The sequence below is a fragment of the Cydia fagiglandana genome, chromosome 2, assembly GCF_963556715.1.
Source record: "Cydia fagiglandana chromosome 2, ilCydFagi1.1, whole genome shotgun sequence".
Lineage (NCBI taxonomy): Eukaryota > Metazoa > Arthropoda > Insecta > Lepidoptera > Tortricidae > Cydia > Cydia fagiglandana.
Genome location: NC_085933.1, coordinates 879215 through 891654, shown reverse-complemented (window position 1 = coordinate 891654; position 12440 = coordinate 879215). Strand labels below are relative to the sequence as shown.

Sequence of the window (12440 nt, the reverse complement as noted above, 5' to 3'; positions counted from 1 at the left end):
AAAGTGTGTATAATTAGTTTGGCAGGGTACGAAGTCTCTAATTTAAAATCTTTAGTAGTTTGAACAGCAGCTTTCTTTGAAGTCATGTCTTTATTAACCTTTGATATATTGAGATCAATAGTATTTTGATTATGTTGTTTTAAGTCTGGTTTTGAAAATGTTATATCAAAACCACTTGAAAATGAAAATGTACGTTCTTTTTTTAATATTTTCTTTATCTTGTTTATCATATTTGATACTGAGTATTCTGGACTTGATGACTTTATATTTTCTTTTCCGATGTTAAGCTCAATATTTGTACTTGTAGTGTCATCTAAATTTCTTGAAACTATGTCAATTTTTGAAATAAAATCCCGAGTATTCATATTATTAACTAAAGTTGTTGTTTTGATACTGTCTGTATGATTTTTGTATGGATTTTCTTGTGTTGTGTATAAGGGACTTTCAGTTATATTATTTAGATTAATTTTTTTTTCGAAATCGACAGCCGGAGAGAATGCAGGTTTATCAGTAAATATCTGGGTCAGTAACTTATTGTTTTCTTTAGAAAAATTTGCCAAGTGAGATTCGTTATCAGTATTTAGAATAGTATAACTGTTACTTGTAAATGGAACGTCTGTGACCGTGTCAATTTGACTAGCTAAATAAGGTTGTGTGAAAAACGAATTATTTTTTGTTGACACCGTGATAGTTGACACTTCGTTAAATACTTCATTTAATTGAGGATTTACATCTAATGCACTAGCGAACGTATAATCGTCAATTTTAGAATCATAACTGTTTTGACTACTAGTCTTAATTGGTTGATTTTTCTCGTCATTATCAGCTAAATATGGTTTTGTATTGTATAACATGTAGTTACTAAAATCTGTATCCAATTTATCAGCAAATACGGGTATATTTGTAATTGGTGCAATTTTTGATGGGATACTTAATAGGCTTTCATTTCTTACACTTTTGTCATTTTTATCATCTGAAAGTAGAATGTTAGTATCATCAGCTATGCTTTCTAACTCACTTTGAGGATATGTACTGTATAAACCGCTAAGGCCAGTGTCCAAATTATCATTGAATGCGAATGTGATTTTCAGCTCAGTTTCTGGCGATGTGGTTATTTGACTTTCAGTTCTAGGTGTTTGGACAATTTTGTCGTCTGGTAGTAGAATATTAGTATTCTCAGTTATACTTTCTTGCTGACTAAGAGAGTGTGTTGTGTCAAAATTAATATCTGAAGACCTAGCCTGTTTTATTCCTGTTGTAATAGAACTATCATTTTTTTTAATCGAGTCAACCTCTTTTGATTGGATGATGTTATCAGTGACTTTGCTTTTTGGATATTGATCCGTTGGTTTCGTATGGTAAAATATGTATTTATCCAAATCCTTTTCCATATTATTATGAAATGCGGATGTCACTATTGATTCGGTTTTTGGTGAAATGCTAACTTGTATTTCATTTTCAGAAATTTGCGCAATGTTACCCCCTGGAAATGGAATATTGGTATTTTCAGTTATATTTTCAATCTTAATTTGTGTTGTGCTGAAAGATTTGATGCCAGGAGCATAAGTATGTTTAATGGCCTCTGTTATAGAGTCATCTATTTTTTGAGTTGCTTTATGTGTTGGTGTTCTATCTATTTTATTAGTGCTAGAGTAAACGTCTTTTGATTGATTAATTTCATCATCTATATCGCTTATTAGATATTGATCTGTTGTGTACGATTTTGTATCATTAAATATGTCGTTAATGTAATCTGTATCCGAATCAGCAGAATCTGTATCCAATGCAACGTCTTTAGTGAAATCGGGATCCAAAGTAGCTATAACGGGCGCTGTTTTCGGTGAAACGATTATGAGGCTTGCATTTTTTTTATTTTTGACAATGTCGTCAGATGACGGTAGACTGTTAGTACCTTCAGTTAAACTTTCAAGATATGCTTTGTTTAAAAAATCGATGTCAGAAGCACTAGTCGTTTTTATTTCACCTGTCATAGAAGCAATTTTCTTCTGACTTGCTTCACTTATCGGTGTGCTATTACTGTTTTGATAAGTACTGGATGTCACGTCTTTTGATTGATTAGTTTCATCATCTATATCGCTTATTAGATATTGATCTGTTGTGTACGATTTTGTATCATTAAATATGTCGTTAGTGAAATCCGTATCCAAGTAAGCAACATCTGTATCCAATGCAACATTATTTTTTAGCGCCTCTGTTGTAGAGTCATGGACTGATTGAGTTTCTTTAAATACTGGTGTCGTATGTTCATTAATTTCAAAATTACTATAGAAAAAACTTGTTTGTTGAATTATGTCATCTTTGATTTTAGTTCTTGGGTATTGATCAGTTGTAACTGGTTGTGCACTGTAATATATGTCTTTAGTGAAATTAGGATCCAAAGTAGATATAGCTATGACGGGCGCTGTTTTTGGTGAAACGCTTATGAGGCTTGTATTTTCATTCTTTTTAACAACGTCGTCAGATGAAGGTAAAATTGTAGTACTTTCAGTTAAACTTTCAAGATATGCTGTGTTCAAAGAAGCAATGTCAGAAGCACTAGTAGTTTTTATTACATCTGTTATGGAAGCGATTATTTTCTGACTTGCTTCACTTATCGGTATGCTATTATTATTTTGATAAGTACTGGATGTCACCTCTTTTGATTGATTAATTTCGTCATCTATATCGCTTATTAGATATTGATCTGTTGTGTACGATTTTGTATCATTAAATATGTCGTTAGTGTAATCCGTATCCCAATCAGCAGCATCTGCATCCAATGCAACGTTAGTGTTTAGTGCTTCTGTTATAGCGTCATTGGCTATTTGAGTTTCTTTAAGTACCGGTGTCGTATGTTCATTAATTTCAAAATTACTATAGAAAAAACTTTTTTGTTGAATAATGTCTTTGATTTTAGTTCTTGGGAATTGATCAGTTGTAACTGTTTTTGTATCGTAAAGTACGTCTTTAGTGAAATCGGGATCCAAAGTAGCTATAACGGGCGCTGTTTTCGGTGAAACGATTATGAGGCTTGTATTTTCATTATTTTTAACAATGTCGTCAGATGAAGGTAAAATTGTAGTACTTTCAGTTAAACTTCCAAGATATGTTGTGTTTAAAGAATCAATGTCAGAAGCACTAGTAGTGTTTATTGCATCTGTCAAAGAAGCAATTATTTTCTGACTTGCTTTACTTATCGGTATGCTATTATAGTTTTGAAAAGGATTGGGTTTCACATCTTTTGATTGATTAATTTCATCGTCTATTTTGCTTATTGGATATTGATCTGTTGTGTACGATTTTGTATCATAAAATATGTCGTTAGTGAAATCCGTATTCAAGTCAGCAGCATCTGTATCCAATGCAACATTATTTTTTAGCGCCTCTGTTGTAGAGTCATGGACTGATTGAGTTGCTTTAAATACTGGTGTCGTATCTTCGTTAATTTCAAAAGTACTAAATACAAAACTTTTTTGTTGAATAATGTCATCTTTGATTTTAGTTCTTGGGTATTGATCAGTTGTAACTGGTTTTATATCGTAAAGTACGTCTTTAGTGAAATCGGGATCCAAAGTAGCTATAACGGGTGCTGTTTTCGGTGAAACGATTATGAGGCTTGCATTTTCTTTATTTTTGACAATGTTGTCAGATGACGGTAGACTGTTAGTACCTTCAGTTAAACTTTCAAGATATGCTGTCTTTAAAAAATCGATGTCAGAAGCACTAGTCGTTTTTATTTCACCTGTCATAGAAGCAATTTTCTTCTGACTTGCTTCACTTATCGGTGTGCTGTTACTGTTTTGATAAGTACTGGATGTCACGTCTTTTGATTGATTTATTTCATCATCTATATCGCTGATTAGATATTGATCTGTTGTGTACGATTTTGTATCATTAAATAAGTCGTTAGTGAAATCCGTATCCAAGTCAGCAACATCTGTATCCAATGCAACATTATTTTTTAGCGCCTCTGTTGTAGAGTCATGTACTGATTGAGTTTCTTTAAATACCGGTGTCGTATGTTCATTAATTTCAAAATTACTATAGAAAAAACTTTTTTGTTGAATAATGTCATCTTTGATTTTAGTTCTTGGGAATTGATCACTTGTAACTGGTTTTATATCGTAAAGTAAGTCTTTTGTGAAATCGGGATCCAAAGTAGCTATAACGGGCGCTGTTTTCGGTGAAACAATTACGAGTCTTGCATTTTTTTTATTTTTGACAATGTCGTCAGATGACGGTAGACTGTTAGTACCTTCAGTTAAACTTTCAACATATGCTGTGTTTAAAAAATCCATGTCTGAAGCACTAGTCGTTTTTATTTCACCTGTCATGGAAGCAATTTTCTTCTGACTTGCTTCACTTATCGGTGTGCTATTACTGTTTTGATAAGTACTGGATATCACGTCTTTTGATTGATTAATTTCATTATCTATATCGCTGATTAGATATTGATCTGTTGTGTACGATTTTGTATGATTAAATAAGTCGTTAGTGAAATCCGTATCCAAGTCAGCAACATCTGTATCCAATGCAATATTATTTTTTAGCGCCTCTGTTGTAGAGTCATGGACTGACTGAGTTTCTTTAAATACCGGTGTCGTATGTTCATTAATATCAAAATTACTATAGAAAAAACTTTTTTGTTGAATAATGTCTTTGAATTTAGATCTTGGGAATTGATCAGTTGTAACTGGTTTTGTATCGTAAAGTACGTCTTTAGTGAAATCGGGATCCAAAGTAGCTATAACAGGCGCTGTTTTCGGTGAAACGATTATGAGGCTTGTATTTTCATTATTTTTAACAATGTCGTCAGATGAAGGTAAAATTGTAGTACTTTCAGTTAAACTTCCAAGATATGTTGTGTTTAAATAATCAATGTCAGAAGCACTAGTAGTGTTTATTGCATCTGTCAAAGAAGCAATTATTTCCTGACTTGCTTTACTTATCGGTATGCTATTATAGTTTTGAAAAGGATTGGGTTTCACATCTTTTGATTGATTAATTTCATCGTCTATTTTGCTTATTGGATATTGATCTGTTGTGTACGATTTTGTATCATAAAATATGTCGTTAGTGAAATCCATATCCAAGTCAGCAGCATCTGTATCCAATGCAACATTATTTTTTAGCGCCTCTGTTGTAGAGTCATGGACTGATTGAGTTGCTTTAAATACCGGTGTCGTATCTTCATTACTTTCAAAAGTACTAAATACAAAACTTTTTTGTTGAATAAAGTCATCTTTGATTTTAGTTCTTGGGTATTGATCAGTTGTAACTGGTTTTGTATCGTAAAGTACGTCTTTAGTGAAATCGGGATACAAAGTAGCTATAACGGGCGCTGTTTTCGGTGAAACGATTATGAGGCTTGCATTTTTATTATTTTTGACAATGTCGTCAGATGACGGTAGACTGTTAGTACCTTCAGTTAAACTTTCAACATATGCTGTGTTTAAAAAATCGATGTCTGAAGCACTAGTCGTTTTTATTTCACCTGTCATAGAAGCAATTTTCTTCTGACTTGCTTCACTTATCGGTGTGCTATTACTGTTTTGATAAGTACTGGATGTCACGTCTTTTGATTGATTAATTTCATCATCTATATCGCTGATTAGATATTGATCTGTTGTGTACGATTTTGTATCATTAAATAAGTCGTTAGTGAAATCCGTATCCAAGTCAGCAACATCTGTATCCAATGCAATATTATTTTTTAGCGCCTCTGTTGTAGAGTCATGGACTGATTGAGTTTCTTTAAATACCGGTGTCGTATGTTCATTAATATCAAAATTACTATAGAAAAAACTTTTTTGTTGAATAATGTCATCTTTGATTTTAGTTCTTGGGAATTGATCAGTTGTACTTTCAGTTAAACTTTCAAAATATGCTGTGTTCAAAGAATCAATGTTAGAAGCACTAGTAGTTTTTATTACACCTGTTATGGAAGCAATTATTTTCTGACTTGCTTCACTTATCGGTATGCCATTATTGATTAAAACAGCATTAGATTTCACGTCGCTTGATTGATTAATTTTATCATCTATATAGCTTTTTGGATATTGATCTGTTGTATATGCTTTTGTATCGTTAAATATGTCGTTAGTGAAATCCGTATCCAAGTCTGTATCCACATCTGTATCCATTGCATTGGATAATGCAACATTATCTTTTAGTGCCTCTATTATAGAGTCATTGACTGTTTGAGTTGCTGTAAATACCGGTGTCGTATCTTTATTAATTTCAAAAGTACTGAAGACAATGTCTTTTGATTTTAATATTTCATCTCCGAATCCATTTCTTGTATATTGATCCGTTGTGTATGAACTTGTATGATATAATGTGCCTTTACTAAAATTTGTGTTCAAATTATCAGCAATTGCGGATGTAGCAAAGTCTGGGCCAATTTTATGCGAAACGCTTATTGAGCTTTTATTTCCAGCAAACAGAAAATTTGTATCATCGGTTGAGCTTTCAAGCTTAAAAGGAGGGTATGTGGTGTCTAAAATGTTAATATCAAAAGAACCACTATATTTTATGGTCTCTGTTATAGAATCATTGAAGTTTTTAGTTCCTATACTTAACGGTACCGTGTCTTTATTGATTTCAACAGTACTAGAGCCACTGTCTTTTGATTGTATGATTTCTTCTCCAATTTCACTTATTGTATATGGATTTAGTGTGGGTTTTGTATCGTAAAATTGCTGTTTACTGAAATCTGTTTTAAAATTATCATTTAATGTGGATGTAACTGCGATTAGCGCCATTTCTGATGAAACTTTATTTTGGCTTTCAATTGGATATTTTACATCCAACACATCAGTTAGATACTCAATTTTAAATTTATTGAAAACTTGAGCTTTAGTGGTCATCGGTGTCTTGTCAGTATTTAAATTAATGCCAAGTGTGGTATGGTTCGATGAATCGGATTTACTTCCGATTTGAATATTTAGGGATTGATTTTGGTTTGGTTGATTGAACTTTGAATTGACATCTTTTAATCTTGAATGTGTAAAACCCTGAACTGTAGAATCATAAATACTTTGTGTAGCACTACTTATCGATTTCCCGTTATTATTACTTGTATGGTTGGCAAAATATTTATCAAATAAATTGTCAGCTCTAAATGTTTTATTTTCAGTATTTGAATATGGTTTTGTACTGTGGAATATTTCTTTTGCATAATTATTGTGGTTAGTAATAGTATAGAATTCATCAACATCAGATTGAATTATATTTAAAACTTGTTCTGATGGCACGCCGATTATATTCGCATATTCTGGAGAAGTCAAGGCCAACCCTTGTGTAATATTCATAGGCGTAGGCATAAATAAATAAATAGTAGACGGCATTTGTTTTTTATTCATTACTTCATCTTTTGTTTGATCCACTGAATACATCCTATCCGGTGATGTAGTTTTTTGTAGGATGTTAGTAGAGTGTTTAGTTTTTTCTGTGCTTGATAAAGTGTAGTTTAATTTTATTCCATGGTCCCGCATGTTAGACTCTGTTACAAAATTTAATATTTTTTGAACAGTTTTATCTTTCGTGACATATTTACTTGTTTGAAAATTAGTATCAGTAATTGAATAAGGTTGACTTTTAGAATTTTCAGTATTATTATCGCCCTGGAAATACAATTTTGTGTCCTTTGATTCTGTCATTCTTGGATACATTGGCGACACGGTAGGATTATAGTCAGAATTCATATTTTTCATCTCTTCGTACACGTGGCCTGTGGCAGTTGAATCAATATACGTTTCAGCTTTACTTCCAATCTGCTGGATCTGGTCAGTAAGTGTAACCATAGTAGATGTATTATTTGAATACTTAAAAATGTTTATTTCGTTATTTTCATTAGAAAGTGCAGGTTTCAAAGTATAGTTTTCGTTTGGCTTTACTTTGAAAGAAGTGACATATTGATTTTTTGCATTGTCTAATTCTAAGCTTGATGTATTATATTTATTAGTGTTTAAAATATTTGTGTTGGTGTTTTCCATGTTGTAATCAAAGTCGATTTTATTTTCAATGTATTTATCCGTGACATATAAGTAGTCTGTATTGGTTGTAAGTTGCTCTGGGGATTTTTCTAATGTTGGCTCATTTGCCTCTGGTTGTTCTTTTTCAATTTTCGTCAAATCTCCTGTATAATTATCGGTACTAACACCATTTTTTGAACTATTATCCTTTATTTCTGGAATAATTTTAAGTCGCTGAGGCAGAGTGATATTTTGCACGGGATAAGTTATTGTGTTGAGTTTTTTATTTGGGTTGATATTTAAATTACTAAATTTTTCGACTGACTCCAGCGTAGTTGGAGGTTGTGTGACAGTTGTTGTTTTTGTCTGCTGAGTTTGTATATACTTGTTATCACTCAAAACGGTTACAAAGAGAGAGTTTTTGTTTATCGGATTAACATCGTTTGCTGCTTTGTACGACATATTTTTTATCACTTTTGAATTAAAATCGTCTTTAGGAACACTTTCAATATTGACGATGTTACTTGTTTTGTTATCTTTTTCCAACTTATCTCGGTCTCGTACATAGTCTAGTAGGGTTTTGTTTGATTGTTTATTTATGGTATAGTTGGGATCTGTTTTATTTTGATGATTTTTAATCTCTGGGTACGGTGTAGATTCTGTATAATGTTCTAACTCATTTATTTTTTCGGTAAAATCCGGTAGCGTTAATTGATTGGTTACGGTAATGTTAGGATCTATTTTAGTTTGATTGATATATTTGGTAGAAATGTCTGACGTTGCAGTAGTAGTAGAATTAACACTTAACGTAGACATATCATTATTATAAAAAAGGTGGTTTTCTATTTCTGAGGGGGTATTTACGACGTTTTCTTTTAAATTGTTAAAAGTTCCTAAGCCTGCAGTATAATCATTCGTAACGCGGGAACCATCAATCGTGTCGTTATGTTTATTATATAAAATTGTGCCATATGATTGAGTTAGGTTAGTGACTTTATTAGTGTCATTGCTAACCGTAGAATGTACATTGGTGGTAGGTAAATAACTTTCTGGCTCCAATGTAACTAAAAATTCTGTAATATTGAATGGCGGATTTCTATTTAGCACTTCTAAATCTTCTTTTATCGACTCATTACTTACTAGTTCAATTGCTTTATTTCTTTGTGGTTCTGTTTCTAATAAAATTGTGGGTATTGATGATGCAGTTGTGTTGTTTTCTTTGGAAAACATTTCGGAATTAGCGGTATCCGAAATGTTTTCCAAAGATTCTGTAAAATGGTTAGTATATTTTACTGTAAAATAACTATTATCTTTACTTAAAGTAGATGTTGATATATTAGTTATTTTGGTTGGAGTAAATTGATGATCTGTATGTTCTGTAGAGTGCATTTTTTTGGTCAATGATATACAGATACTGAAAAGAGTAGGCATAGAATTTGGTTCTAGAAATGTTTTTGCGAGTTTGTCATTATTGTTACTTGTTAGCTCACCTGCTGTCGCGAGATTTTGGGTTATCACGTTTACAGCCTGTTCTGCAAATAAATCATGTAGTGAAATCTTTTTTTGTTTGTTATTTGCTGTAACTACGATTTCTAAAGTATGTTCTATTGGAAAATTAGATACCGTAGACACATCTCTATAATCAGTCGGAAGGGGGCTTGTTATGGTGTTGGAGTCAAGGGCAGATAGTTTTTCAGTCGTTGGTGATGTCGAAAGTGGATTGTTAGTTCGATCCCAATAGGTTAATTTTCGTCTTGTTATTCTATCAATTTGTGGATAACTTATATCTGGTGGTTGTGTTACCTGTAACTTAGTATTTGGAGAATCAATAGTTCTAATATGTACCTTTTTATGAATGTTGAAAAACTCAGTTGGCGTAATTGGTTCATAACTTTCAGTAGGATAAAACAAATGGTTCTTAAATTTAGTGACTACACTATTTGTTTCATTGTTGACGACACGGCTTGGCACGGTTGTGTCATGCTTTTTAGGAAAACTATTTGGTGAAACTGTAACTTCTTGTTCAGGTGATGTTATTTGTTTCTTGACAGTTATCCATTTGTCGTCCTTTTCATGACTGGGTTCATCATCCAATATACGGTTCATCCATATTTCCTTTGAATTCGTATAGTTCAGCAAGTGTTTAGATTCAGGCATATTTATTAAAGGATTTGAAATACTGTATACACCCTCGGTAATTAAATCACTTTTTAACTTATTTCGTTTCATAACTGTTTTTAGTGTAGTCGATCGTTTGAGCTTTTTCTTCTTCAATCTTTTATCGTACAATTTCACTAGAGACTTGATTTTTAATATTGTTTCTTTTAAATTTCTAGAATTTTCTGTAGTATAAGAGCTTGTGGTTATTTTTGAGTCAAAACTTTCATTTGGAAAGTTTATTTGACACACTGGTTCATCCGTTTTGTTACTGCAACACATTTTAGTGTAATCAGAATGATAAGGTTCAGAAGTTACATCAATATAAACTTTAATTGTATTATGTCGATGCATTAATTTAAAAACTTTTGTCTTATTATTTCGTTCACTTTGTAGTAAAAAAGTGTAGATAGATTTTAAGGCACAGTCCGGGGCATCTTTTGGTGTTAGGCTTTCTTCACTGACATTTTCTTTTTGACCAAATCTAGCATCAATAATGTCTATGTCTATTGGCGAATGTGTGTGTAAGGTACTGTTAAGTTCATCGGTAAGTTTGGTATAGTTGGATATTAAGAGGCCTCTATCATTTACTGGATAGAAGGTAAGTATTACTATAATATTATGCTTGTCAGGGACGCGCGCCAGTTTTTGTGTATGTTTATACAAACTGTATTTCCTCGTACGGAATCTATGGTAACTACGAGTCTTTATAAAAGTTTGGTATAAAATGTCTTCAAGTCTTGCTTCATTGGTATCAGTTCTGACCTCTTGCTGAAGAATATTTTTATTAGCTTGAATATGTATTCTTCCACAGTCACTTTTCAGCACAAATTCCTTTTCTTCATCTGAGGATATATTAGCGCTTTTATTAACCTTCGATGCCACTTCATTTTTTAAATCATAACAAGTTTTTTTATAAATATTCTGATAAATATCCAGTACCTTCTTGCTCGAATCTTTGTTGTTATCTTCGACTTGCAGCGAGTTGGTACCACCACTGAACGATGCACTTTCAAGTTGCTTTGCTTTTAAAGTTTCACGCATACAAACACACAAGCTTTTGAGTAGTTGTAGAGAGACATCCAACAGCCGATCGTCAGTGGTCGCAGCGTCCACTGTTTGCAGAAGCCTCATCAACACGGGGTTCTTTGCCGTCAGTCCTACAGCCGTGTCAGTAGTCAGAAAGGCACAGTTTTCGACTACTACCGAAGAGATGAAAATGAACAAATACTTGAACATTTTAGGTTAAAGGTTCGTTCTTGCGTGAGGGCATGTTATCGTGGTGCCGGCCGAACAATACCGTTGACGAGTTGTTTTGGGTAACATTACGGAAAGGAAACACGCTTAACTGATAAGGGCACTCGGTCTGCAAACATGTATTACTGTGCTGTGACTTAATTAACCTTATCCTTTTCACTCCTAAATATAACGGTAGTGAAAAACAGCATTAAGAAAGATAAAACATTCAGAGTCCACAAATACAACTAATTTATTTTTAGTTTTATTTGGTCTGGTTTTTACAAGACATAAGTAAGTAAATATTCTTTATTGTGCATCATAAAGTTAAAAAATACACATACACAGAAAGTAAATCACAATCTTACGACTAGGTAACAACAGGCGGTCTTATCGCCAAACAGCGATCTTTTCCAGACAACCTTTCAAATTTCAAGGAAATTGTCTTTCGAACAGCTGAACTTTCAGTAGGTATTTCAGCTATTGTATCGATGAAACACTTTCACTGTATTATTTTCTGGTGCTGGTAAGCAGAAACGTCCACGTAGTCTTGTCTTCAGACTTGGGAATCTAGAACAAGCAGCTTAGGAAGCTATACATTCTGGTATAGTAAGTGCAAGCTGCAAATTTATGAATCAATTCAATTGTTGCTTACCCAATTATCCACCTCCACCCGCCTGGCGAGCAGCGCCGCCTGCAGCTTCGGCCCCGGGTCCTCAAGGAAGGCCTTAGCCAGGGCCCTGGTGTGCTCCAGCTGCGACTGGCTGGAGACCACGGCCGCAGCCATGTCCACATACGTCTCCAGGGTCGCCTGGAGATCTGGGACGGGCAGCTTCGGGAGCTGCACATTCTGGAAACAGTTTAGATTTTGAACTCCGTGGAAGCGAATAAGTAAGACAAGAAGGCCTAAATCGGGCAGTAATTTTGCTTGTTTGTAGGGAATTATGTCTTAGCTAGTGACCCACCCGCCCCGGCTTCGCACGGGTTACACAAAATCTTAGCACATTATACACCTAAACTTTTCACAGGAAACATTCTATTGATAAGTGAAAGTCGCATGAAAATCCGATC

General features: G+C 33.4%; 1 protein-coding gene across 1 annotated transcript; it reads right to left on the bottom strand.

Moving 5' to 3' along the window:
• Window positions 1-9496: 9496 nt before the first annotated feature.
• LOC134672187 (uncharacterized) lies at window positions 9497-11410 on the bottom strand. Its single transcript, XM_063530089.1, has 2 exons — window positions 9780-11410; window positions 9497-9508 (listed from the first exon to the last, which is right to left on the bottom strand). The coding sequence occupies exons 1-2, from the start codon at window positions 11370-11372 to the stop codon at window positions 9497-9499; spliced, it is 1605 nt and encodes a 534-aa protein (XP_063386159.1). The 5' UTR covers window positions 11373-11410.
• Window positions 11411-12440: the final 1030 nt, after the last annotated feature.